Here is a 22,733-nt window from a genome sequence, read left to right on the forward strand (position 1 = left end):
CTTTTTGCGACCGTTGACGGCGGCGCCAGGCAACTGCAGGTCCGCGAGCACGCGATGGCGGCGGAGCGCCTGCTGCCCGCCTCGCCCAACTGGTACCTCAGCCGCTGTAGCGACGCGAGCGCCGGCGCGCGGCTCTTCGGCTTCGCGGCCCGGAACAGCGTCTACCTGCTGCGGGTCGGCGCCCAGCCCACCTTCCACGGTACCAACCCCGCGGCCCCGGCTCCGGCTCCGGCTCCGGGGCAGCACGAGGGAGCATCCTGCCCCGCAACAGGCGCTGGAGGGGCTGGGCTCAGGGATTTAGGCTGCTGCGCCCCCCCCCCCCCCACGTGTTAAGTCTCCATCAGAGGCCGCAGGGGCGCGTTTATACCCATTACCATAAAAAACCCAAACCTTTAAATACCACTTTTAAGCCGTCAGTCTTACACACCTGCCTGTTGTACCGTGCCTTAAAGCGTCACGTGAAGGGATGTGTGGATATGCCACTGAGGAGTAAAACAGGCCGTGCAGCATCAAGCCTGGCTCAAAAAACCCAGGTGTTTTTGCTACCGCATGTTTGGGCAGCCTCGTGTGGGTGTGTGTGCACGTGCGTGCATGTGTGTGTGTGTTTTATTTAGTACGGGCACCCCTTGCTTAGTGCGCTGAATTGGCTCCCAGAAACAACGGGCGTTTAAAGCGACGGCCAGGCATTTAAAGCAACAACCAAAAGTATTTGACGACCCAAGATGGTGACTGCGAGCGTGATAACGGAACTCGCCGAGTGCAAAGTGAAACTGGGGATCCGTTTCAAACGAGAGCTATAGTGAATCAGCGTTAAGTGGGGGTTGCTTGTACCTCTTGTTGCAGGGCTTCCACACATGAGCAGCGAGGCTGCCCCCATATGTGTGTATAAAGCATCCTCTGAGGCGAGGTAACAATTAAACGTGTGTGAGGCTGTCCTTGTGCGGTAACGAAAACATCTGCTTTTTCTTTTTTTTTAGCAAAGCTTAATGTGCAGCAGCCCATTTTACTTGGCAGCAGCGTATTTGCGCGTTTCTTGAAGTGATGAATTGAGTCTGCTCGAGCATGGTACTTACCACAGTTGTGTATGGGCATCCCTGCACTTCAAAGTGGCTGCTGGGGCGTTTGTTCTAAAGCTCGTTCAGCTATGTTTAGATACAGCGTCTCCATGGCCATTTTGAAGCAAAGGGGATGCTGATGCACAAGATGCTCTGGGAGCTTTATTTAGAGCCCCTCTAATTAAAGTGTGGCCCCCCCACACACACATGCACACACACCTGGAGCATGTGTATAAATGCCCCAGAGGTTCTAAGTTTAATGCTCATTGGGAAAAACAGACTAGTGCATGTGTAGATGTGCCCTGGGTGTTGGTCACAGCCCAGGCTGGGGATCTGTAGTCATGCTTCTGCTGGGACTCGACCCAGAGGGTCCTGGCTCACAGATCCTTTCTCTCCACTTGGTGTCAGAGACTGCTACAAACTTTGCTGCATTGGGGGCAGGGAGGAATCCCCACCCCCACTCCAGTTGGTACGGACTATGCAGGATTTTGCCTTTACCTGAGATCTTTTAACCATGTGTTAACAGCCTTTTATAGGAGCACAACAGTGGCTGCTGCAGTTCCCCTGCTTTCCCTGTAGCAGGTTCAGGTGTGATGTCCATGTTGTGTCAGGGATGATCATAGTTTTACTAAGAGGTTAGACAGGTCAGGGGTGGTTTGGATAGAGCCGATCCTACCTGAATCAGGGGTTGGACCCCTTCCAGCCCCACGGCTCTAGGATTCTGTGCACTGTGATTCACAGGATAACCCTGGAGATGGCAAATGGGAATCCATAGTGTTAAAATCATCCTGCCCTGCTCTGGGCTTCTGGAGTTCCTTGCAACAAAAGAATCACCACATTGTTTTTCTGTAGTCAAAAAGCAAATGAAAACTAAGAGCTGGCATTTTCTAACAGGGGCTCTGAGTCTAACAAGGGGGACTTGGAGTCTGAGATCTAGAGTGATCTACCCCTGTCATACCCTCCCTAGCATGCACCATCATCTGTTAATTTTGCTAAATACCTTGTCACAAGCACATGAAAAAGAAAAGTTCAAGGGTGTCAAAGATGACATCGCTGACTTTTCTGTTTAATAGCTATTAATGGATCTCTCATGCATGAAATTGTCCTGTCCCTTTTGGACCCTTGCTAAACTGTCTGCCTTTACAATGTCCTGTGGCAGGGAGTTCTACTAATTAACTGTCCACTGCATAAGAAAGCATTTTCTCTTATTAGTTTTTCACCTGTCTCCTGCTCATTTCAGTGGCTGCCCCCTTATTTTAGTATTCTGGGAGTTGGTGAATAACTGTTTCCTATTCATTTTGTCCACACTTTTGTTTTCTATGGAGTGTAGGGCATGCAGGGATGAGTGTGTGGTTCTCCTGCTTCCAGCCACTTATACCCCAGTTGTTTGTTGGTGGATGTTACAATGCATAATATTGAATCTTTTGTATCAAGTAGTTTGTAGAAAGAGTATTCTTTCAGAAATGGGGAAAGGACAGCAGTTTCTCAGCAAGAATTTGGTCTGTGAATGTTTCTTCTTTTTGTATTTCAAACCTAGGAGAGCTCATCGGTCACACAGAACGGGTTTCTGGATTTACATTTTGTCATTTCCCTGATCAGACCAACCTCTGTGCAAGCAGCTCAGATGATGGAACCGTAAAAATCTGGGATACTCAGACTCTGTCTCTTGTAACTGAGCATACACTCCATCAGGTATAGTAGCCAATAACCAGGTGTATGTGGCTGTAGGAAAACCACTAGAACAAGAGTTTTCCCAAACCTTTTATTAGCCAAACAGGAGGCAGAAATACATGCTGGGACCAAATAAGAAGATCCATGTAGGGGTCTACACCAGTTTCATTAAACTAATTTTAAAATTCATGTCAGTTAAATCAGTGAAGGTTTTCTAGTTGGTTGGTTTGTGGAAAAACATTTAGTGTGGAGGACATCCTGGTAAGCAATTGTGTGTGGATTACTTCGCAATTTTAATTTCCTGGCAGATCTTTGACAGCTACAGCTGTCACTTTCCTGATCTTGCTCTGTATCGAAACATTAATGCCTTTAATTATCTTAACCAAAGATAAAACTCCTACCACTTTAGCTGCCTCATTTAGTATTGTTTCACAGTTCATCCCTGCCTAATATGGGGTTAGAGACAAGACTATGTGATGCCCTGGTTAATCACTCTGCATTTTCAGAATACAATCTCAGCCTTGCATTGGTCACCCCTTGTGAAAGATCTGGTTGTATCTGGTGATGAGAAAGGCATCATCATTTGTTATTGGCATAACAGAAATGACAGCCAACAGTTCTTCCCTGAGCCTAGGACTATATTCTGCCTCACGTGTTCCCCTCACCAGGAGAACCTGGTAGCTATTGGGTAAGTGTTAATTATGTTGCTTGCCTTTCTTATGCTGCACGGTAGATGGTGTGTGTGTCTTTTGATTGCAGCATAATTTTAAGGCTATTCTTTCAGAAACGGTGGTGGTGGTTTAGGGATTTGGCTAGTTCTCTTTGAGTGGTGTGGGGGAAAAAGAAGTACCTAAATGAACAACCTACTTATCAGCGTTCTGTTATGTAATGGAGAAGTCTCCTAAGTAACCCAGAAATGCCGGATCTCACAGACTCACTGGTCTTAGAAAGTTTGTAGCAGTCTGAATCTGGGCTGACTGTCAGTCTACAACTCATGTAAGTGACTGGGTGTTGGGTATAGAGCTGGAGGTAACAAGATAACTGTGTTTGCTGACTCTATGGCTTTGACCTATACAGTTCCACAAACTGATGGTTTGTATGGTTTCCTTTTTGTGCTACTCCCCATAGCTTCATGAGGCTTTTGCTGCCCACTGCAGTTCCAGCCCTCTTGATGCACAGCACCCGTTTCTGCTTTATGCTGGGTCCGTTGTGATGGTTACTTGGCAATCTAAGACAAGATTATGTGGAGGGAAAGCTAACACAGGAAAGGGGAGGGCATGAAATGAATTTCAGAAAAATAAATCATTCTGAACAAAAGATCCCTTGCTTTTTAAGTTCCCCAAGGTCAGTAGTGTTGATCCTTGGGGGATCATTGTTTTGTATGTTGCATTACTCCTGAGGTCAATGGAGGTATGTTAGTTTACACCAGCTGAGGATCTGACCTATGCATGCAAGAGGCAGTATGTCCCAGTGCATGGAGCATTGTGGAACTCCATATACGTGGAATCTTCCCAGCTTGACCTCTGGCTTCATGGATGACCTTGGTCACTTCTCTCTCCATGTGTAAAATGGGAATAGTGATGCTTACCTTCTTGGCAAAGCACTTTGCTAACAAAAGTCACTATATGCCAGTTCAGTATCATTGTTATGAGACTCTTAAGCATTTTTTCATCACTGTCTAACTGCTTGTTTTTAGTTACAAGGATGGCATGGTGGTTATAATCGACATCAGCAGGAAAAAAGAAATTATTCATCGTCTGAGAGGTCATGATGATGAAATACACTCCCTGGCATGGTGTCCTATGCCCAATGAAGAAGGATTATATAGTTGGCAAGAAGAGCTTCAAGGTACGCACAAACTGTTAGAAGGCTCTGGGCAATTCTTGTAACCAAATCAGTTCCTTGTTTCATTAATAAAAATAAGAGTCTGAGGGAGCCTGGGATTCAGTCTGATTTAAAATAAACTCAGTCTGCTTTACAGAAGAGTCTGTTCTTTGGGCAGCGTAGCTGAACTTCATCATCTTTGCTTTTTATTTGTGCTTTGTATTTCCCAAGTGTTTTACCATTGTTTTAACACCATTAATATTTCTCTTGAAAGAAGGGGAGGTTCCAAATGGGGAGCTAACACAGGAGGCAGCTGTAGCAAAAGGTTGTTACCTGGCTTCAGGAAGCAAAGATCAGACCATCCGGATCTGGAGCTGTGCTAGAGGCAGAGGTGAGCCAAAAACATTTCTCTAAGGCAATAGTGGTAGTATGCATTGATGGTATGCCTTAAGCATGCTTTCTGTCTGGTAGCCCGGTGACTTAGCAATGCAGACGGCATTCTGGGATGGCTGAACAGATGTGGTCAAATGCAAGACATGAGATTTATTTCATTCTCTTCAGTGCTGTTGAGACTTTCATCAGAGTAGTACACCCACTTTTGGGCAGTGTAGTTAAAGAAAAATGTAGTCAAATTGGCAAGAATCCAAAGGAGAGCAGCAGGAATGGTAAGGAGTTTAGAAAACAAGACTTAGGAGGAAAAGTGGAGAGAATTGGGTTTGTTTAGTTTTAAAAAGGGAAGACAGATGAAGGACATAATAGCAAGTTTTTCCATACTGGAAGACTTATTCAAATAGTGATCAGCTATTTGCTGGAGTAGAGAAGAAATCAGCTTAATTTTACAGCACAGATGATTTAGGTTACATATTAGGAAGAACTTTCTGGGAAGGCAGTGAAGGACTCAAACAGGTTACTTAGGGAGATCATGGAATCTTCTTCATGGGAGGCTTTAAGAACAGGTTAAGAAAATACCTGTCGGATACTCTAGGTATATTTATCTGGCCTCAGCCTAGGCGGATAGACTAATTGATCTCTTTAAGGTTCCTTTGAGTCCTGCATTTATGTGATATAAGAGCTGGAGCACTAGAGATTGTATTTAAGGCTTTGTGTTACAGGGCATATTATCCTCTGTGAGGATTGACGTGCCCAGTGGCCACATTGTAGTGAATCTCTGCTGGTTCTGTAGGGGTGGTTACGCTGAAGTTGCCCTCTGTGAAGAGAAGAGGTGGGGCAGTTGATCCTGCTGTTAAAGAGCGTATTTGGCTGACTGTTCACTGGCCAAGTGACCATCCCACGGAGCTTATGTCCAGTTGCTTTGGGTGAGTAGGTTTACTAGCCTGTGCATGTTCTACAGCTTTGGGGGTTTTAGTTGCTAGCCAGCTGAATAAAAGCCCTTCACCCAGGCAAGTAATGGAACTGGTCAAAGGGCCAGGATTTTGGCATTGTATCCTGGGTAAAACTTTGTAAGACTACAAGTTCTTTGGTTTTGGGATTTATCCAGGAACCTAAACGGATACATCACAGTGTTAAGTAATATTATGCACTGCATACCTGTTTGTCCAGTTCTGGGTGGCGGAAAGCCATGCAAGCCCAACTGATTTTGGTTTGCCATGGTTGTGTGTGAATGTGTGTGTGTAATATATTCCTTGTGCAGGGGAACGTAACATGCATGCTTTCCCTTTGCAGAGGTGAACTGCTACTATGGGATTTGGCCCAATCGGGGAAACGCAAGTGGACACTTTTGGGATCTTCCGAAGGGCAAAATCACTCACGGATCGTGTTCAATCTGTGCTCGCTTCGAGTGCAGGGCCGAGAGTTGCTCTTTTCCATTTCAATGGACAGAGATGTAAGAACCAGTTGTCTTAAAACAGAATAGAAATATCTGAGCCCATTTGTTTCAACTGAATCAGCCCGTCTTCTGTGACCATAAATTCTTCTCCTATGATGGGTTTATAGCAGGAGTTTTACAGCAGTGTTGTTTAGAAATTGTATTGACCTGCGGTAGGTTTTGTACATTTGTGTTGGTTTATGAGCTCAGACTTTTATTACAACAAAGCGAATGAATTTCTCCCTCTGGAATCAAATGATTCATAGTGAGAGCTGTCCATCTCTTCCCTCCCTGTGTACATTTTTTTTTTTATTTGAACAAAAGCCAGATTCCCGTAGTAAAACCACACATATGTTACCACTAGCATTAGCTGTAGAGCACAGTAAAATAGTCAAAAGAGATGTGGTATTTTTTTCACTTGAAGGTGCTAGATACTTTCCATTTGCAGGGACATTTCCAAGGCTGGGAGAATGAGGTTCATCTTTTAATGAACACACATACCCTCTTGCCTAATCCCAGGACACTTCTCAAATGTGTTTGCCTGCGAGTGGGAATGTCATCCTTGGTCTGGTCTTGAACCTTTCTGTCTTGTCTTGTTCCTGTTTTCGCTATTGTAATTGCATCAGTAATTTGCTCTTTTCTTTTTGTTTCCCCACTTCTCCAGGTGAAGTGTTGGGATGTAGCAACACTAGACTGTTGCTGGACTGTGCCATCTCTTGGTGGGTTTGTCTACAGCCTAGCCTTCTCCCCTGTGGACACTGGCTGCCTGGCCATAGGGGTTGGGGACAGCATGATTCGGGTGTGGAATACTCTGTCCATAAGCAACGCCTATGATGTGAAAACATACTGGCAGGGCATCAAAGCCAAGGTTACAGCTGTGAGTGTACTTCTAGTTCCCTTTTTTCTGTGTTTTGTTTTTTTAAGCCTTGTATTGTTTGCTTCTCTCTTCTGGAGAACATTTTCTCTAGTTACTGGGTACGTAAAATCAGTATATTACCTGTGTTCATATGTACTGGGTTCATTTGTAATAGCATATTTCTTACTGTCTGGTGGCAGAATTCTGGACTGTCACAGCCACAAATACCGATGTTACACATAGGCAAAACTTCCAAAGATTAATTTATGCAACATATTTCTGTTCATTTTTTCCACCTGTTATGATTCTCTGCCTCTGCCCTTAGGTTTTCCTTGGACAGCCTGTACAGAAACAGGCTTGGACAATTGTGGGTATAGTTCAACCACCGCTTATTTAAAATCCCCATTCCCTGTCAGCGATGACAAGACAGCATTATCTATCCATCCCTGATAGCATCTCTTCTCACCGTGTTTCACATTAACTTCCCTTTTTTATTATGTTATTTTAGAAGGTTGGTATAACACACAGCCTTATGACTTCTCTATCCCTGTTTTCTCAGTTCATTTTTATCAGGAAAGAGCCTTAGGTATTTGCGGTAATCCAAGAGATGCATATAAATGGTGGCAGAAGGTTGGTGCACAAGGCACAGTACTAGCTCCCCAGTTAAGGTTTTTCTGTCTGACCAGTATCTGGAAGGAACACACAAGGGCAAGGAAATTACCCATGGACTCATGCAGTTGTGTGACCACTTTTTACTGATTTGTTTGCAGTTATGCTGGCACCTGACTAAGGAAGGCTGTTTAGCCTTTGGAACAGATGATGGAAAAGTTGGTATATATGACACCTACTCCGGCAGGTAAGAAACTAGCTTGCAGGTGAATTAGTGTCTTAATGAACAAATTATAGCTTCAGTAAGCAAACAAGCAGTTTTGAAGTCAAATTAATGCTTCATTTACTGTGATCATTTATACATTTCTCTATTTCATGCATTCATAGGGATGATCCTGCCTCTGTTAGAGGGTTGGACCAGATGACCTTTAGACGTTTTTCCCAGTCCTACCTCTATATGAGTCTGTTATTAGATAACGGTAGTCAGTAGATGTGTCTACATGTGCACTTTAATGTGCATTAGCCTATTTTTATGCAGATTAAAGTATCGTGAAGTAACCATGTGCTTTCGCTAATGCACATTAAAATAAGCTAATATGCTTTTTTCTAGTACCTCACAATGGAGGTACTAAATTTTAATGTGCATTAGCAAAAGTGCAGTAACGAATGTGTAGACATATACCCAGTGTTGCTTCTGAGGCTTCAAGTAGGGCCCTTGCTGGTGCTGGGTTGTGACAGTCTCTTTTCCCTATTGTATTACCCTTGTGATTAGGCAAGTATAGAGAGCAGGATTAAATTAAGTCACCATCCAGTGCAGTTGGCTGGGTTCTGGGTATGAGTCCATCGTGCCCAGTCTCTCTAGTGTGCCTACTGCCTCTCAGTCATTTTGCTCAGATTGTCCAACCATATACTGCCAGTGGGTGTTAATTGGATATGGACAATTCTAGCTGGAAGTAAGACTTTTCAGAGCATAAAGAGCAAAGTGGAAATGTGGCTTATGAGAAAAGCCCTGCGAATACCATAACTATAGCAAACAGTACAGAGGGGGAAGCATTGAAGTGTGCTTCAAAGGTAGATTTCTGCTTGCTGGTTTTTTGTGCTGCTTATATACCTTCACTTGTGGCACCTTTGCATTGAGCTTTCTCTGTCCTTGAGATGTCTGGTGAATGTGCATTTCACAGAAATCTGACTCATTTGCTCCTCTACCCTCCTCTTCCTACCCAGCACCAAGAACAAGCCTCCTCAAATCTCCAGCACCTATCACAAGAAGACTGTGTATACGTTAGCCTGGGGGCCTCCAGTTCCTCCCCTGTCTTTTGGTGAGTCCTGGAACTGCCTTGCTCATCCTCATAGCAAATGAGAAGTCATTTCATTTGCAGAGGATGTGAATGCCATGGAGATGGATTATCAATCCTTCTCGGATGAGGGAGCACCATGTTGCTGGGTAGTTTTTCCCTTTTTAAGTGTTGGTGATGTAGCCAGCCAGGCTTGGGTCGTAAATCACCTGCTGCCAAATCCTATGCACCTTGCATGACTTACTGTATATATTTTTGCTGGAGAAAATAGCTCTATTTTGTTTTTCCTGCTGTATAGGAGGTGATGGTGACAAACCCTCTCTAACATTGTACAGTTGTGCTGGAGAAGGTATTGTGTTGCAGCACAACCCTTGGAAGCTTAATGGAGAAGCAACTGACATAAATAAAGTAATCAAAGACACTAACTCGATCAAAGTGAGTATAATTACATATGGGTGAGTGATGTTGAACTTGCACATTTTTCAGTTCCACTGGGATTCTATAAAACAAAGCGTCTGAAAAACTCCATCTTCTGAGAAGTACTTTAGAAACGTTCAAAGCATCTGGGCACTTTGACTTGAACAAATACATGTCCCTGAAGGAGTTCTCATCTTCCAGTAAGACCAGACAGCTGATCTCTTGCAGTAAAACTGTCACTAATTATCATTTTGTTCTGCAATTTATTTACCCAGGCAAGTTCAGCTGAGAGAGCATATGGCTTTCACAGACATACTTACCTTTCTAAAACTCCTGTTTATATACTCAAAAGATGAAAAGCATTGTAATTGAGATGTGAATTAAAATTTGCAGTGCCCACTTTAAATCAGATAACCAAGTATTAGTTATACCACCCTTCTGATCAGGAAACTGAAGCAAAGAGCCTGACACCACAGAAGTGGGACTAAAATCTGTAGCTGGGAATGCTGGCTCCTATACACAGACCACAACGTAGTCTTACTTTTCTGAATTGAACTTCCTTGTAGGTTTGTGGTGCAATCTGTAGTCAGCATCTGACCACTTACCCAGGTCTCACAAACCAAACCACCAGTGGTCAGTGGCCCACTGTTTAGGGACTGCTGCTCTGGACACTAAACTCCCCCTTCTCAAACACATCCTGCTTTCTATTTTTTAAATGAAGTGTTGCAGGAAAAAGGTACTCAGCGTTCCTGGGGAAACCCAGTTTCTATCATGCTGGTGCACAGTAGGCTGTGGTAATGAGCTACCCCTAATCCCAGATCTGACCAGTTGTTCCTCCTCTAAAAGAGAGAAGTGAGCACATCAGCCCACATCCTCAACTATTATAAATCAGGGTAACTACGTTGATTTTTACATCAGCCAAAGTTCTTCCACAAAGGCTAGATTTTTCCAAGGAGCCTGAGGAGCTAAGTACCCAGATCCCAAAGTGAGATTTTGATCTGATAATTCAACCCATCCCCCATAGTCACTTTTCTCCAGTAATTGACCCACCTTTAAAAAAAAAAAAAAAAAAAAGCTGCTTTTTTTTTTTTTTTTTTACTTAGGCTGGCCCTTTACCTATACAAAGTGGTCTGCACATTAGACATTGGTGGTGACTCTCCTTTTCTAGATGTTGTCTAACTGCAAACTCCCAGTCTGATTGCTGAGCTTGCCCTGTTGGATTTATAGAGGAAAGAGTCACAGGTTTGTGGGAGTTACTGATAACAGTTCTGTTTACTTTCCAGCACAAAATGCCTGCTCGCACTGAGATCAGCTGGAAACCAGATGGCAAAATCTTGGCTCTTGGTAATGAGGATGGGTAGGTTTAAAACATACCAGTTAATGCTGATTAAATAATCAACAGCTAGAGTAAGCCAAGTGAGGCAGAGGTATCTTGTGCTGCCCTGGTTTATCTCTTGACCTTCAGCCCTATCAAGGTGTTGCCTCATGTTCATGTTAGTGAAACAGTTAGCCCGACCCAGAGCTGAGTATGCTGCAGGAAGTTCTTTCAGCACAGTGCTGCTGCCAGCGCATCTCGGTAAAGCATGCTGCATGCTAACTATCCCAGTACTGAGCCTCTCATGAGCACAGACAGTCCATCATACTGGGCTGTATAGTGATTTTTGACAACTGCCCACAAGTGAAAATGGGTCCTAAAGCCAGGATGTGAGCCAAATTCAGGTTCACCTGTATCAGTGGGCCACAGTGTATCAAACCATTCTTGCTTGTGTTCAACCTTCAGACCCTCTGTACAATGACATTTTTGTTTGGGTGGGAAGTACTAAAAGCGGAGCAGTTTTCACTGATCCACAGATGTCTGATGCTTTATTTTTAAATTTCAGATCAATTGAAATATTTCAGGCTCCAAACTTGAAATTGCTCTGCACCATCCAGCAGCATCATAAACTGATTAATGCCATTTGCTGGCACCATGAGCATGGGACCCAACCAGAGCTGAGCTACTTGATTGCCTCGGGTTCAATCAATGCTGTCATTTACGTGCAAAACCTGAAGAGCATCATAGGTGACCACAGCTTCTTTTCTGGTTCAGCCTTTTTTCTTTCCTTAGGCTTTTCAAAGTCTCTCCCCTACTGTCTTTCACCCCGTGATGCTAAAGGAGTAGGCTGTTGTCTCTGTCCACTCTTCTAAGAATAATTATTCTGGGTGAGGGGAGTTACTTTTGTGTGTCAGCAGGGCTTGGGAATGTTGGGGGCTCCAAGGGTGGGAAGAAGCACTTTCTATTTCATTGGGGATCATTTCCAAGCCAGTATAAGGTTTGATGTTGGTAGTAAGACTTAAGGGAGGGTCAGACTTCTCTGTGGTAGGACGGGGCACTTGTATGTTTCTGCTCTCTAAAGAGGTTACCTGACATTCCAACCTTGAAATGCAAGCAGAGAAATCTGTGAGCAAATTAACCTAGGAGAAATTTCCCCACATGAAAAGCCTACATATTTCTCAGTGCTGTTAGATGCATGTGAAAAGAAACTAAGAACTACCTCAGTTGCTGCACAGGGAGAATGCCTTGAGTATGGAGTGAGAAAGAAATGAATCTGTGAGATGCTGGAATGGAGTCCAGTGTATGTGAATGGAGCCAGCTGAAAGAAACTCATTTTGTTTGTAGTCCTTTGGGCTCACCTTCTCCCAGAGCGCTCATCAGAGGGAGCTAATAAGACATAGCTATAGGCAGTTTGATTTGAGCCAAGCTTTCAGGTGCGCAATGACTCTGGTGTCTGTGTAGTTACTTATCTATATTTGCATGTGCAAATCTGGCCATGGCAGACATAATGCAGGCATGGTCCCCTACCAGAAAATGTGGCCTAATTTAATATCCATTTTGAGTGAAATGGCATGCATTGTCCACCCAGCCTTACCCAACCCCTCTCTTTTTTCCTCTCAGAGAGCCCTCCAGAAACTCCTCCGACAATAACAGAGCCTTTTCGCACTCTGGCAGGACACACTGCTAAAATCACAAGTCTGTCTTGGAGTCCGCACCATGAAGGGAGGCTGGTATCCGCTTGCTATGATGGCACTGCACAGGTATTGTTCTGTGTTTACTTCTTACTGTGTTCCTTTTGGTTTCAAATTCTCCCTTGTGTAGATTTTTAAATCAAATTAATGGCAAGGTATAGGGGTCTAGGGGTAGGTTTTTTTCCCAGCTGAACTTGGGTGTTGCTGCAAACTCCACAGCAGAAATCTGGTAGCAGGGTGTTCAACTACTGTTCTTCTAGCTTTCTCTTGAGTGTCTGTTTCTAAAGGGAAACCATGTGCTGCTTTAGTTCAGAGAAGAGAATGGTCTTGGGAATTGTAGTAGCTTGTAGGAGGGGAGTTGTAAGGTGACAGGTCTCTTGCTTCTTTAGCCAGGATATGCATTTAAGTTTGGTGGGAACATGAAATAGCAACGGTTGGAATTACATTGGGATAACGCATCAGGAAGTGAAGTAACTGTGCAGAATAAGGAAGCTTCCAGAGTTCTGGGAAAAGTAGAAAGGCAGAGCTGGTTGAAAATGGAAATTTCCATTCCATGCTGCTTGCCCTTGGAAGTTTTCTAGCCTGTGAATTCTTTGAATGTAAAACTCTAGTGCAGGGGCAGGCAATTATTTTGGGCAGAGGGCCGCTGACTGAGTTTTGGCAAGCCATCGAGCGCTACATGGCAGACAGCTCAAGGCAGATAAATATTGATTTTATAAATGTTTTAGGGGCCCTGCGGGCCAGATAGAATGGCCTGGCAGGCCGCATCCGGCCCCTGGGCCGCATTTTGCCCACCTCTGGTCTAGTGCCTAGTGAAGAGCAGCTTGCGCAGCATTGCACCTTTAGCTCTGTGATTTCTCTAAAGGGCTGTTTGTTTTCAGGTGTGGGATGTGCTGAAGGAAGAGCCTCTGTCCAATTACCGAGGGCATCGGGGCCGGCTGCTGTGTGTTCAGTGGTCCCCAGTGGATCCAGATTCAGTGTATACAGGGGGAGACGACTTTTGTGTGCACAAATGGCTCACCTCAAAGCAAGAGCACAGCCACCCCCCAAAAGGTCAGTGTGTGTTATGGAGGATTCATTGCTGAAGAGGTGGCTGGGGGCACTAATCAAACGCTGTGTGATAATACTTGTTTTAGGTTCAAATCTGCCTGCTAGAGCTCAAGCAAATACTCTGCATGCAGGATTGGACAGGGCTGCAGTGAAGACTTCCAGTGATCTAGACTAGGTAGTTTAAACCAAAATGTGAACTCTACTCTCCAGAGGCAGGAAGCTAGTAGGCTAACCTCCAACCACATTGTTCTCTCTGAAATCCATGTTACAATCTTCCCAGGAAAAAAAGGCATAGAGCTGGAGAAGAAAAGGAGTTTTCAACCCAAACTCAAAGCCAAGAAGAAGAAAAAGCTGGTGGGAAAGAGTCCAGCAAAGCAGGATGTGAATGAGGCAGTAAATGGCAACGAAAGTGTAAAGGAGGGCGCGTTGGATGAAAATGAAATGTCAGACCATGAGGCTGAAAAGGAAGCCCAGGAGCAGGAGGTCTCAGACAGAGTCTCACCAACAGGTAGTCACCAACCTTGAGCTTATCTGCAGAAGCTCTAGATTGATCAGCTCAGTTACCAAGTTTCTGGGCATGAAACACATCCCTAGTTTTAATCAGCTGCTGCAGGGTTCTTTGGGTAGCCCAATCCCAATACCCTCTCGCTTATTGCCTTTCCTTGAAAGAGTGATGATGCACTCTGAGTATGGGGAGCTGTTTCATATTTTCTTTGGCCTCTTTTGGAATATGGATCTGAGTGACAGTAGCAGGAGGGACACCCTGGGCCAGTTTCTCAGCTGCACTTGAATGCAGTTGCAGAAGACAAAATGATTATAACCTGGCTGATGCTGTGATTGGTCATGATCTGGTTTGGACCTAGCACAACTTAGAACAGCTTTTTAGGATTCCCCCACACATCCTGATAGTTCAGCCTGCAAGGACTTAAAGGAGCCCACAGAAGCACTGATTGCTACTAGATCTCCAAGTCAAGACTTTTATGCATCCTGCTCTGGGTTCCCTCATGACTTTATTTCCTCTTTTCATTTAATTCCAGTTTCCAAAGAAGTTCCATTGCATCCATCTGCTCTCTCTGTCCCTGACCTGATGAAACCTTTCATGAACCATAGAGCCACCACTGTGATGAAGGAACAACCTAAAGAGAAACCAGGTCAGTCCATTTCATGCGCAAGTGCAACAACACACCCATGGTAGGTGAAGGGGACCAGCCAGAGTTGTCATGTTGCCCTGCCAGTGAAATGGTTGTCTAGCATGTGCTTAATGATTCATATGCCTTAAAGTTGCTATCTTCAGTTTAAGCAAGACAGTCAGAAAAATGTTTGGTCTGTACATTGTGAGTGCTGTCCAAAAGGCAGTGTTGTCTAGTGCTGCAAGCATCTCTTTCAGGCTATCATGGCCAGTGTGCGCTATGTAACAGCCACTAAAATGCAAGTGACTTTTCAGCTCCTGATACCTCTCTGAAGAAAAGAAAGCCTCGCTCCCTTCTGCCTGTCAGCACCTCTCTGGATCATAGATCAAAGGATGAATTGCACCAGGACTGCTTGATGCTGGCTACGTGTCTGAACGCCAAAGGTACCAGAAACATGCTTTGGCTGCAGCCTTCTCCTACTGCCCAACAAAGGCACCCCACTCTGAATATTTCAGTTCAGACTTTCAGGAACGGCTGCTGGACCCTTGTTGTGAAACACCTGAACATGGATCTGGGGGTGGGACTTGAGGCATTCGTTAATGAAAGTTGTGGTCTGTGTCTAAGATTGGTAGCTAAAATCTGGTTTATACTTTCCACAACCGATCCCCTCATCACCACACTGCCAGCTGTTTAAAGCAAAGGAACTGAAACACCTTGCCAGTACTAAACCCATTCTGACTGGGAGCCTATGTCCAAGGCAGGGAAGCAGCTGCCTTTGTGTTTGCATTTCAGGTCTTATGTGTAACAGAGCACAATGAATCTGCAAATCCAAGCATGCATCTGGTTCATACCAATGGATGAGTGCTAAGTCAGAACTGTGGTTTGAGAATCTGGGCAGGAAAGGAGACTGCTGTATTCCCATGGTAGTCTTCCTTAGACACGGGGGGGTACAGAGGAAAGTGCTCAGTACATTTTGCTTTTGCATAGATGTTCTTATCATAGCATCTTGCTCTAGCGTGGTGATCAGACAGAGAAGTGATACTGTGAGGGTCTATTTAGATCTAGTGTATGGAGCTGGGAGCAGAGGCTGTCAGCTCTTAAGTAAAGTAAACTGTAACTGTACAATGGATTTGCAGGCTTCTTTCATTTCTCCCCTCCATGCTGCTGTCAAACCAGCCTTTTCTCTCTCTTCTGTTTAGGAAAGCTGGGGAAAGACTTGATTCCTGACTCAGATCATGTCCATCTGGGGCTGTTTGCAGACAGAGCTGCTCTGTATAAGATGCTGGAGGTGGAAGGTAGGTGGAGCAGTGGCTCAGTCCTGATGACGTATCTGCTTTTTTATCCTCCATCCAAGAAAAACAAATGGGGAGAGATGTAGGAGTCTAGTTTGTGAGCTTAATGCATATTAAAGTGAGCTGTTGAGAGGGCTGGCTGGAGCCAGGGGTGGTGCATGAAAGGAGATGTCCAGCTTGAGTCTTTTGAGCTGATAGTGCTCTCAGTCACTGGCCTGCAGCACACTGCCTTATTCCTGCTTGAGTTTGCTCTTGGCTGGGCATTTTACCTTGGGATACATGGTTACTGCAGTTGCGCTGGCACCTAACCAGGAGGCTCGTTTGTTACAAACAGGAAGAAACCACTTGGAGAATGGGCACCCGGAGTTGTTTCAGCAGCTCATGTTGTGGAAAGGAGACCTGAAGGGCACCCTCCAGTCAGCTGCAGAGCGTGGGGAGCTAACGGACCAGCTGGTGGCCGTCTCACCCATGGGTATGTTGGTTCTGCTTACAGGGATAAACAAGTGGGATGAGTTGCCAGATAGCCTGGCAAGAGCAGAGCATGTCCTGCCTGTAACAATGCTATAACAGTACTTAGATACAAAACAAACATGCTTAGACAGTGACAGAGAAGCAAATGTAAGCACCTGCATAAACAGATGGGGTGGGCTGGGAGAGAAGAAAGATGAGCAAATTCCTTTTTGACTCGTATGAGCTGTCATCTGTTTCCAAGCACAAAAACAAACATTCCTCTAACATGTTACAGCCCTTTTGGTCATTTGCTGTTTGCTTAAATACATTTGGGAGTGCTGCCCAGGCCCTTGGTTCATAGAATCATAGGAAATGAGGATTGAAAGGGACCTCAAGAGGTCACATCTAATCCAACCTCCTGCGCAAACCAAGACCATCCCCAATTACATCATCCCAGCCAGGGCTTCCTTTTGTATCAAAATATTGCCCTAGCCCATTGCTTAATAAAGAAGCAGAAAAGGGCTGTGTGTGAAAGAAGTTGATGTGTTCAGGTGTTAGCCTCAGAGAATCTTTCCTGGTTGCAAGTCCTTATCCTTTAGCTATGCTACATTTTGTATTCTAGCTGGATATCAGGCCTGGGTGTGGACGGTAGAAGCCTATGCAAAACAACTGTGCTTCCAAGAACAGTACATCAAGGCTGCCTCGCATCTTCTTTCTATCCACAAGGTGTACGAGGCTGTGGAGCTGCTGAAAGTGAACCATTCATACAGGTCACTTGCATTCCTTACGTTTCTGATGTTTTAGTGCAGATAAGTGGGAGCAACCAAAATAGTCTGATGTCTCTCTTGGTTCTGGTTATCTGGCATAGTCCTGCAGTGTGCAAGCTATAGACACTGCCAGAGTTTACAGAGAACCAGTCCACTTGGGTCCAGTTGCACTTCTGTCTGCATCTATTTACCTACTTCCCTTCAAGAATACATGCATTTTCTCCAGCCCCTTCCAGTTACAGTAATTTCTTTCTGTGGTATACATTCAGCCTTCCTTTATGCTTAATCACTGCTTTTCCCTTGGTTCACGTGGGCCTTTCACCTGAAGCATTTGCAGATTGAAAGGTCCAGGGACTGGAGCACAACCTGAAACTGATTGGCTGGCTGTTCCTTTTAAATGCCTGGATTTTGTCCCCTTTTCAGGTTGTGTCCTGTCTGCAGTTAAAGATATGACTGCAGCTCAGGTAGACATACCTGACTTAGCTAGTTCAGGTACTGTAGTAGCAGCAGCCTGGGGTTCAACGCAGGCTGCAAGGCCTTCTTGGGACCCTAGACAAATACTTGGATGAGCCAGGACAGGCTGAGCTATGTGTTGCCACAGTTACTGCACTGTCGTTACTAGCTAGTTGGAAGCTAATTTAGACATACCTATGCAAGCTGCAGTTACACCTTTAGCTGCAGTGTGGACCTACCTGCTGACTGCTCAGCAGTGAACAGGACCATTTCCATACTTGTTAGCTACTGTACACATGACAAACACTAGTAGATAAGAAGTTTCCCACTGCCTTGCATAGCTGGCCAGGTACAGTTGTGCTTTTTTGGCTTGCTTGGGAACATCGGGTATTTGCAGCTGCTGGAGATGAGATTCTAGATTTAATCAAAGCTGTTGCCTCTGACCAACCAAGGCACATTTTCTTCTGAAACCCTGTCTGTTTTCTTTTGAAACCCAGGGGAGACTTCTGCAGGAACTGTGGGCCTGCTTGTAGGTGACCCAGTAACATTTTATTTTGGTTCCTCTTACATACTTCAGGGAAGCAGTTGTAATTGCCAAGGCCAGGCTGCGTCCAGAAGATCCAGTCCTGAAGGATCTCTACACCACGTGGGCAGCAAACTTGGAGGAAGATGGCCATTATTCCATGGCAGCCAAATGGTAAGTGTTGGCAGGAAAGGGTCACTACGATCTTCATGAGGGAAACAAAGAGCACGCTGTCTTTTCTGAAGACTGTTCAGAATAATGGCTAAGAATTGGAGCAAACTGGAGGGTTTTTAGAAGGTTTAGCCCAGGGTAACCGCCACCCTCCCTGCCCCCATCTGTCTGAATTTCCTTGTAGTCTTTATTCCCATGATATCTGAGCCCCTCACAGTCTAGATCCTCACAACACTGAACAGATGCAGAGACTGATTTCCTCTTGTGTCTCAGTGAGAATAGAACCCAAGTTTGCTGAGCTTCTGACTAGCATCCAAATCACCAAGCTGTTTTTCTTCCATTTCTGGACTTTTCCAACTGGATATCCTAAAACTGAAGCACCTCAAATCACTACTCACTTCAGGAAAATGTTGGCCAGGTTCCAGGATGGGTGGGTGTGAACCTTCCAGCTTTGTCAGTTGGTGCTGATTTCAGCCAAGTGCTCACTGAAGAGTGAATGCCAAGAAAGGATGCAACTGGCACCCCCAGAGAGGCATGCTAGGGGTGTGCAAAGCTAATGTTCTTCCTCCAGAAGCTGCTGATTTCACTTCTTATCTGAGTGATGTGTGGGGTCCATGCCATGAACCATTTCCCACCAGAATCCCAGGGCTCTACAGGAGGTTATGGGTTTGCAGGCTCGTTTTGCAGCACTGCTTCAGATTAGCTGCCATCTGTTCATCATAGATCTTTTGAAAGGGATTGGTAACAGCAGCTCTCTGAATGAAGTAGTGGGAAATGTATTTCATTCTGTCTGTGGTGTTGGGCAGAGGCTGTTTATACTACAGTGTAAAATAGGAGCCCTCAGGTCTAATGTGACACTAACTCACTTTCCTTTTCTCTAGTTACCTGGGGGCTGCATCTCCCTATGATGCAGTGAAAGTGCTGGCAAAAAAAGGGGATGTGGCATCCCTAAAAGCTGCTGCGGAGCTCGCTCTGAGAGCTGGGGAGAAGGATCTGTCGACCACATTATCTCTCAGATGTGCCCAGGAGTTGGTGTCTGCCAGAAACTGGGTTGGAGCACAGGAGGTCCTTCAGCGGCAGGGAAGCCTACTGGTGAGTCTGCCTCCCCCTTCTCTAGCAACACACCCCTCATGAACCTCATAACTACATGAACTGCCTGTATTATAACCACCAACAGATATTGCTGTGAGCTGCCTGGAAACTCTGTCTGAGGTGCTCATGGATTGAAATGCTTAGCTAGAGGTTTATTTCTACAGTGTTGTGAGCAAGGATGGAACTTGGCCAACATGAGATGCAGTTTGGAACCTGTGCTTATTAGATGGCATATGATGAAGTCTTAACAGAACGGGCTGGGAAGGAGAGCGAAGCCAGCATGCAGGGGTGGAAAAGTGGAGCATTTTTGCCTTTCCTTAAGGAGGATTTATCACTGTTAAACTGGCTGCTAAACTTTGGGTTTTAGAGTGATGCTGTGATTGCGGGGAGTTGAGATGTGGCTGTACCTGAGCAAGGATCATCAGGCGAAGGACTATGTGGTTGCAGATCTACCCAAAAGCATACACTCTAGTCCTGCCAGGCATGCTGGGTTTGAGCTGGGAGCAAGCGGGTGGAATTCTGTTCCACAGGAGGTCAGGCTTCTTCTGGCTTTATGTTCTGTGGATCCATGACTCAGCATGCAGCAGCTGTACATGGAGCAGTCTGCAACAAGTGACACCTGAGCCTTTGAGGGAAGGGTTTCAATTTTATCTGCTTGTATCACTAAAGGCTCATCTTTCTGCTCTAGACACAGCTCAATGTTCTGTTTCTGTTTGCAGGGACAGAGGCTAGTTTTTTGCCTTCATGAACTGCTTTGCAAGTGCCTCTGCAAAAGAAAGCTAGCTGAGCATAAGAGTTCCTCCCCACCCTGTTACCACAGCTGGGATGTGAGGGACAAGGACTCCTTTCTTGAAATGGTGACTGAGGTGTGGCAGAGCGAGTTCGGAGTGAGTACTGTGGATCAGGCCAAGACCATGTGGAAGCAGCTGCATGGTATTTTGTATCCTCCTGCTACCACCAACACCCATCCCAAGCAGGTAATTTATCCTGGTTCTGTGCGCTAGTTGGCCCTTGCTGAAGGTGTGAATGGGGCTGGATTTGCATAGTTGCCTTGGGTAACAGCCATAGCCATTCACAGGTGCCCTGCACTCTGAATGAAAAATGAGTTTTGGTGAGAGTATTAGCAGGTGATTAGCAGTTGGCAGCTATGCAGTGTGGCCCAGCCATCCCTGCTTGGGACAAAAACTGGCATAATAGCTTATGTTAATGTTGCTGAGATGTTTTTGCCACAGCCTTCTAGCAGACTGGGCTCACACTGACCATTGTGCAAGCCTGTAAGAAGCCTATAATCATGCTCCACAGTCTGAAGAGCCTTCATCCCCTCAGCTGAAATCAGCTGTGTAGCTTGTAGCAATGGTTAAGTGGTGTATTTTGGGGAAAGCTTCTGGGGTTGGCACTGCAGATTGCCATGAGGCACAAAGGGCTCCCAGGTTAAGCTGCTGACAGTGATTTGTGGTGCCTCTTGTAGCTGCTCTTCCACATCGCCCACGATCTGACCCTAGCAGCACTGAGCTACCAGACTGCTTCATGGGAGGAAGCAGTGACTGCTCTTCTCAGTGCTGTGACCCGCAGCTGTGATGCTGGCAACTTCACTCTTCTGCAAGAAATCTGCAGCCTCCTCCTTCCCAAAGGTAAACCTCCTTTGTTTGCGCTGTGCTAGCAGTCGTGAGTGCATGGTTCCTCAACTCTTTTTTCTAGCATGGCTTCTGGTTGCCTCTCAGCCTCACCTCCTGGCTGCACCCTACTGCTATAATTGGATTTCTCCAAGGGCTCACTAAATGCCATTTGGGGCCATGACCTTTTGCATGGGAACTGCTGGATAACCCCTAATCCCCTTAGCTGGGTTCTGGGAGGTTTTAGTAGGGTTCAAGGAGATGTTCCCATGGACAGTGAGAACATTCAGTCTCACTAGGTGGGATAGAACGCTGTACTGGCTTCACTGCCTGCCTGGGGCTCAGAAGAAACCCCTGCTCAAACCAGGTTGTGCTTTGCTGGGTGTCTTGCACTGGTATTAGTTACTTGTGATGGACCTTGGGCTGGATAGCCCTCAGTGTGATCTGCTGTGGTAGTTCCTGTTGCGTGTGGGGGTCAGTTTCAGAAGGCTGGAGGTTGCTGGTGATGTGTTCTTCCCTGCTCCCCTGTACTACACAGACAAGTGCTGTTGAACTCTGGGATCCTGCCCTCACGCACAACTTTGCACAATATTACTGTGTTGGGCAGTGGCACGTGTGGTTTCAGGAAATCCTTTTATAACCCATCTTTCCTCCTCCCCTCCCCTGCCAGGCTGTGATGACCTGAGGCACAAACTGGACAGCACAAGCTCTCGGAGCATGGCAGCTCACAAGAGTCTAGAAGGGTTCCTGGCTTACGGACAGCTGTATGATCTGTGGTGGAACCTGCCCACAGACTCCCCTGTCTCCAAACAGATGGTGCCAGAGTCTGTGTCTTGCCCTAGTAAGCAGGCAGCTCCTGAACAGAATGCTGTCTCGGGCATCTTTGCGGAAGGAATGGCACCTGAGCTGGAAGAACATCCCCCCAGCATACCTGCTTCCTGCCCTGGACCCTGTGCAGCTGACTCAGGGGATCAAATAGAGAGGCAGCTGAAAGTGAACAGATGTAAAGTGCTCCTTTCTGAAGATATTGCTGCTTTGCAGAACACCCAGAAAGACATTGCCAAGATCCAGGAGACTCTGGCAGACATGATCCGCCAACATCAAAGAAACAGCTTGCAGGAGAGCAAGCTGCAGCCCAGCCCTGAGAGTGAGTTGGACAAGCCCATCCCCCCAGGCAGCCAGAGCCCAGGGTAAGTTTCCACCATACTGGAGTGGATTTAGGACAGCTGCTGCTTTCTTACTTGACAGATGGAGAACAAAGCTGCTGTTTAGCACAGCGGTGCCCTGGTGTCCAGCTTGGCTTCCCCAGGCCTGCAAACCCCATTGTAAAAACTTCAACCAGTCAACCAACCAGTTATCAGCCCTGAATTCTGACTCCATCACGCTCATTTCCTGTAGAAGAATAAATAGCCTTAGGGTAATAGCTAATGCTCTGATTGTGCCTCCTTCATATAGTGCATTTGGAGGGGAGGGGAAGAGGCAGGCTGGACAGAGGAGTTTCTGTTTCTCTGTTGATAGTAGGGTTCTATTCATCTTTGCGAGGTAAGAGTCATGGGGGTGACATTCTGGCTCTGGTTCTTACACCTACTCTGCTCTGGTTGGGAGAGTATGCATGGGCTTGGGCAAAGCCACTG

The 22,733-nt window shown here is 45.8% G+C and overlaps 1 protein-coding gene across 1 annotated transcript in view; it reads left to right on the forward strand.

The window, feature by feature from the left end:
* GEMIN5 (gem nuclear organelle associated protein 5) overlaps nt 1–22,733 on the forward strand; it is a 26,563-nt gene continuing 3,830 nt past the window's right edge. Inside the window, exons 1-26 of the mRNA XM_090020672.1 lie at nt 1–199; nt 2,593–2,747; nt 3,233–3,414; nt 4,423–4,574; nt 4,825–4,941; nt 5,734–5,866; nt 6,234–6,393; nt 7,040–7,252; nt 8,002–8,087; nt 9,065–9,159; nt 9,434–9,570; nt 10,836–10,909; nt 11,433–11,614; nt 12,488–12,627; nt 13,440–13,611; nt 13,889–14,116; nt 14,646–14,759; nt 15,053–15,181; nt 15,938–16,033; nt 16,365–16,502; nt 17,103–17,250; nt 18,278–18,397; nt 19,276–19,486; nt 20,206–20,463; nt 20,955–21,117; nt 21,770–22,289. Of these exons, the coding sequence (XP_089876798.1) occupies nt 55–199; nt 2,593–2,747; nt 3,233–3,414; nt 4,423–4,574; nt 4,825–4,941; nt 5,734–5,866; nt 6,234–6,393; nt 7,040–7,252; nt 8,002–8,087; nt 9,065–9,159; nt 9,434–9,570; nt 10,836–10,909; nt 11,433–11,614; nt 12,488–12,627; nt 13,440–13,611; nt 13,889–14,116; nt 14,646–14,759; nt 15,053–15,181; nt 15,938–16,033; nt 16,365–16,502; nt 17,103–17,250; nt 18,278–18,397; nt 19,276–19,486; nt 20,206–20,463; nt 20,955–21,117; nt 21,770–22,289 (4,268 nt within the window). The 5' untranslated portion in view covers nt 1–54. The remainder of the gene's footprint in view (nt 200–2,592; nt 2,748–3,232; nt 3,415–4,422; nt 4,575–4,824; nt 4,942–5,733; nt 5,867–6,233; nt 6,394–7,039; nt 7,253–8,001; nt 8,088–9,064; nt 9,160–9,433; nt 9,571–10,835; nt 10,910–11,432; nt 11,615–12,487; nt 12,628–13,439; nt 13,612–13,888; nt 14,117–14,645; nt 14,760–15,052; nt 15,182–15,937; nt 16,034–16,364; nt 16,503–17,102; nt 17,251–18,277; nt 18,398–19,275; nt 19,487–20,205; nt 20,464–20,954; nt 21,118–21,769; nt 22,290–22,733) is intronic.

This window comes from Crocodylus siamensis, chromosome 10 (genome assembly GCF_052110815.1).
Source record: "Crocodylus siamensis isolate JL-2025a chromosome 10, ASM5211081v1, whole genome shotgun sequence".
Lineage (NCBI taxonomy): Eukaryota > Metazoa > Chordata > Crocodylia > Crocodylidae > Crocodylus > Crocodylus siamensis.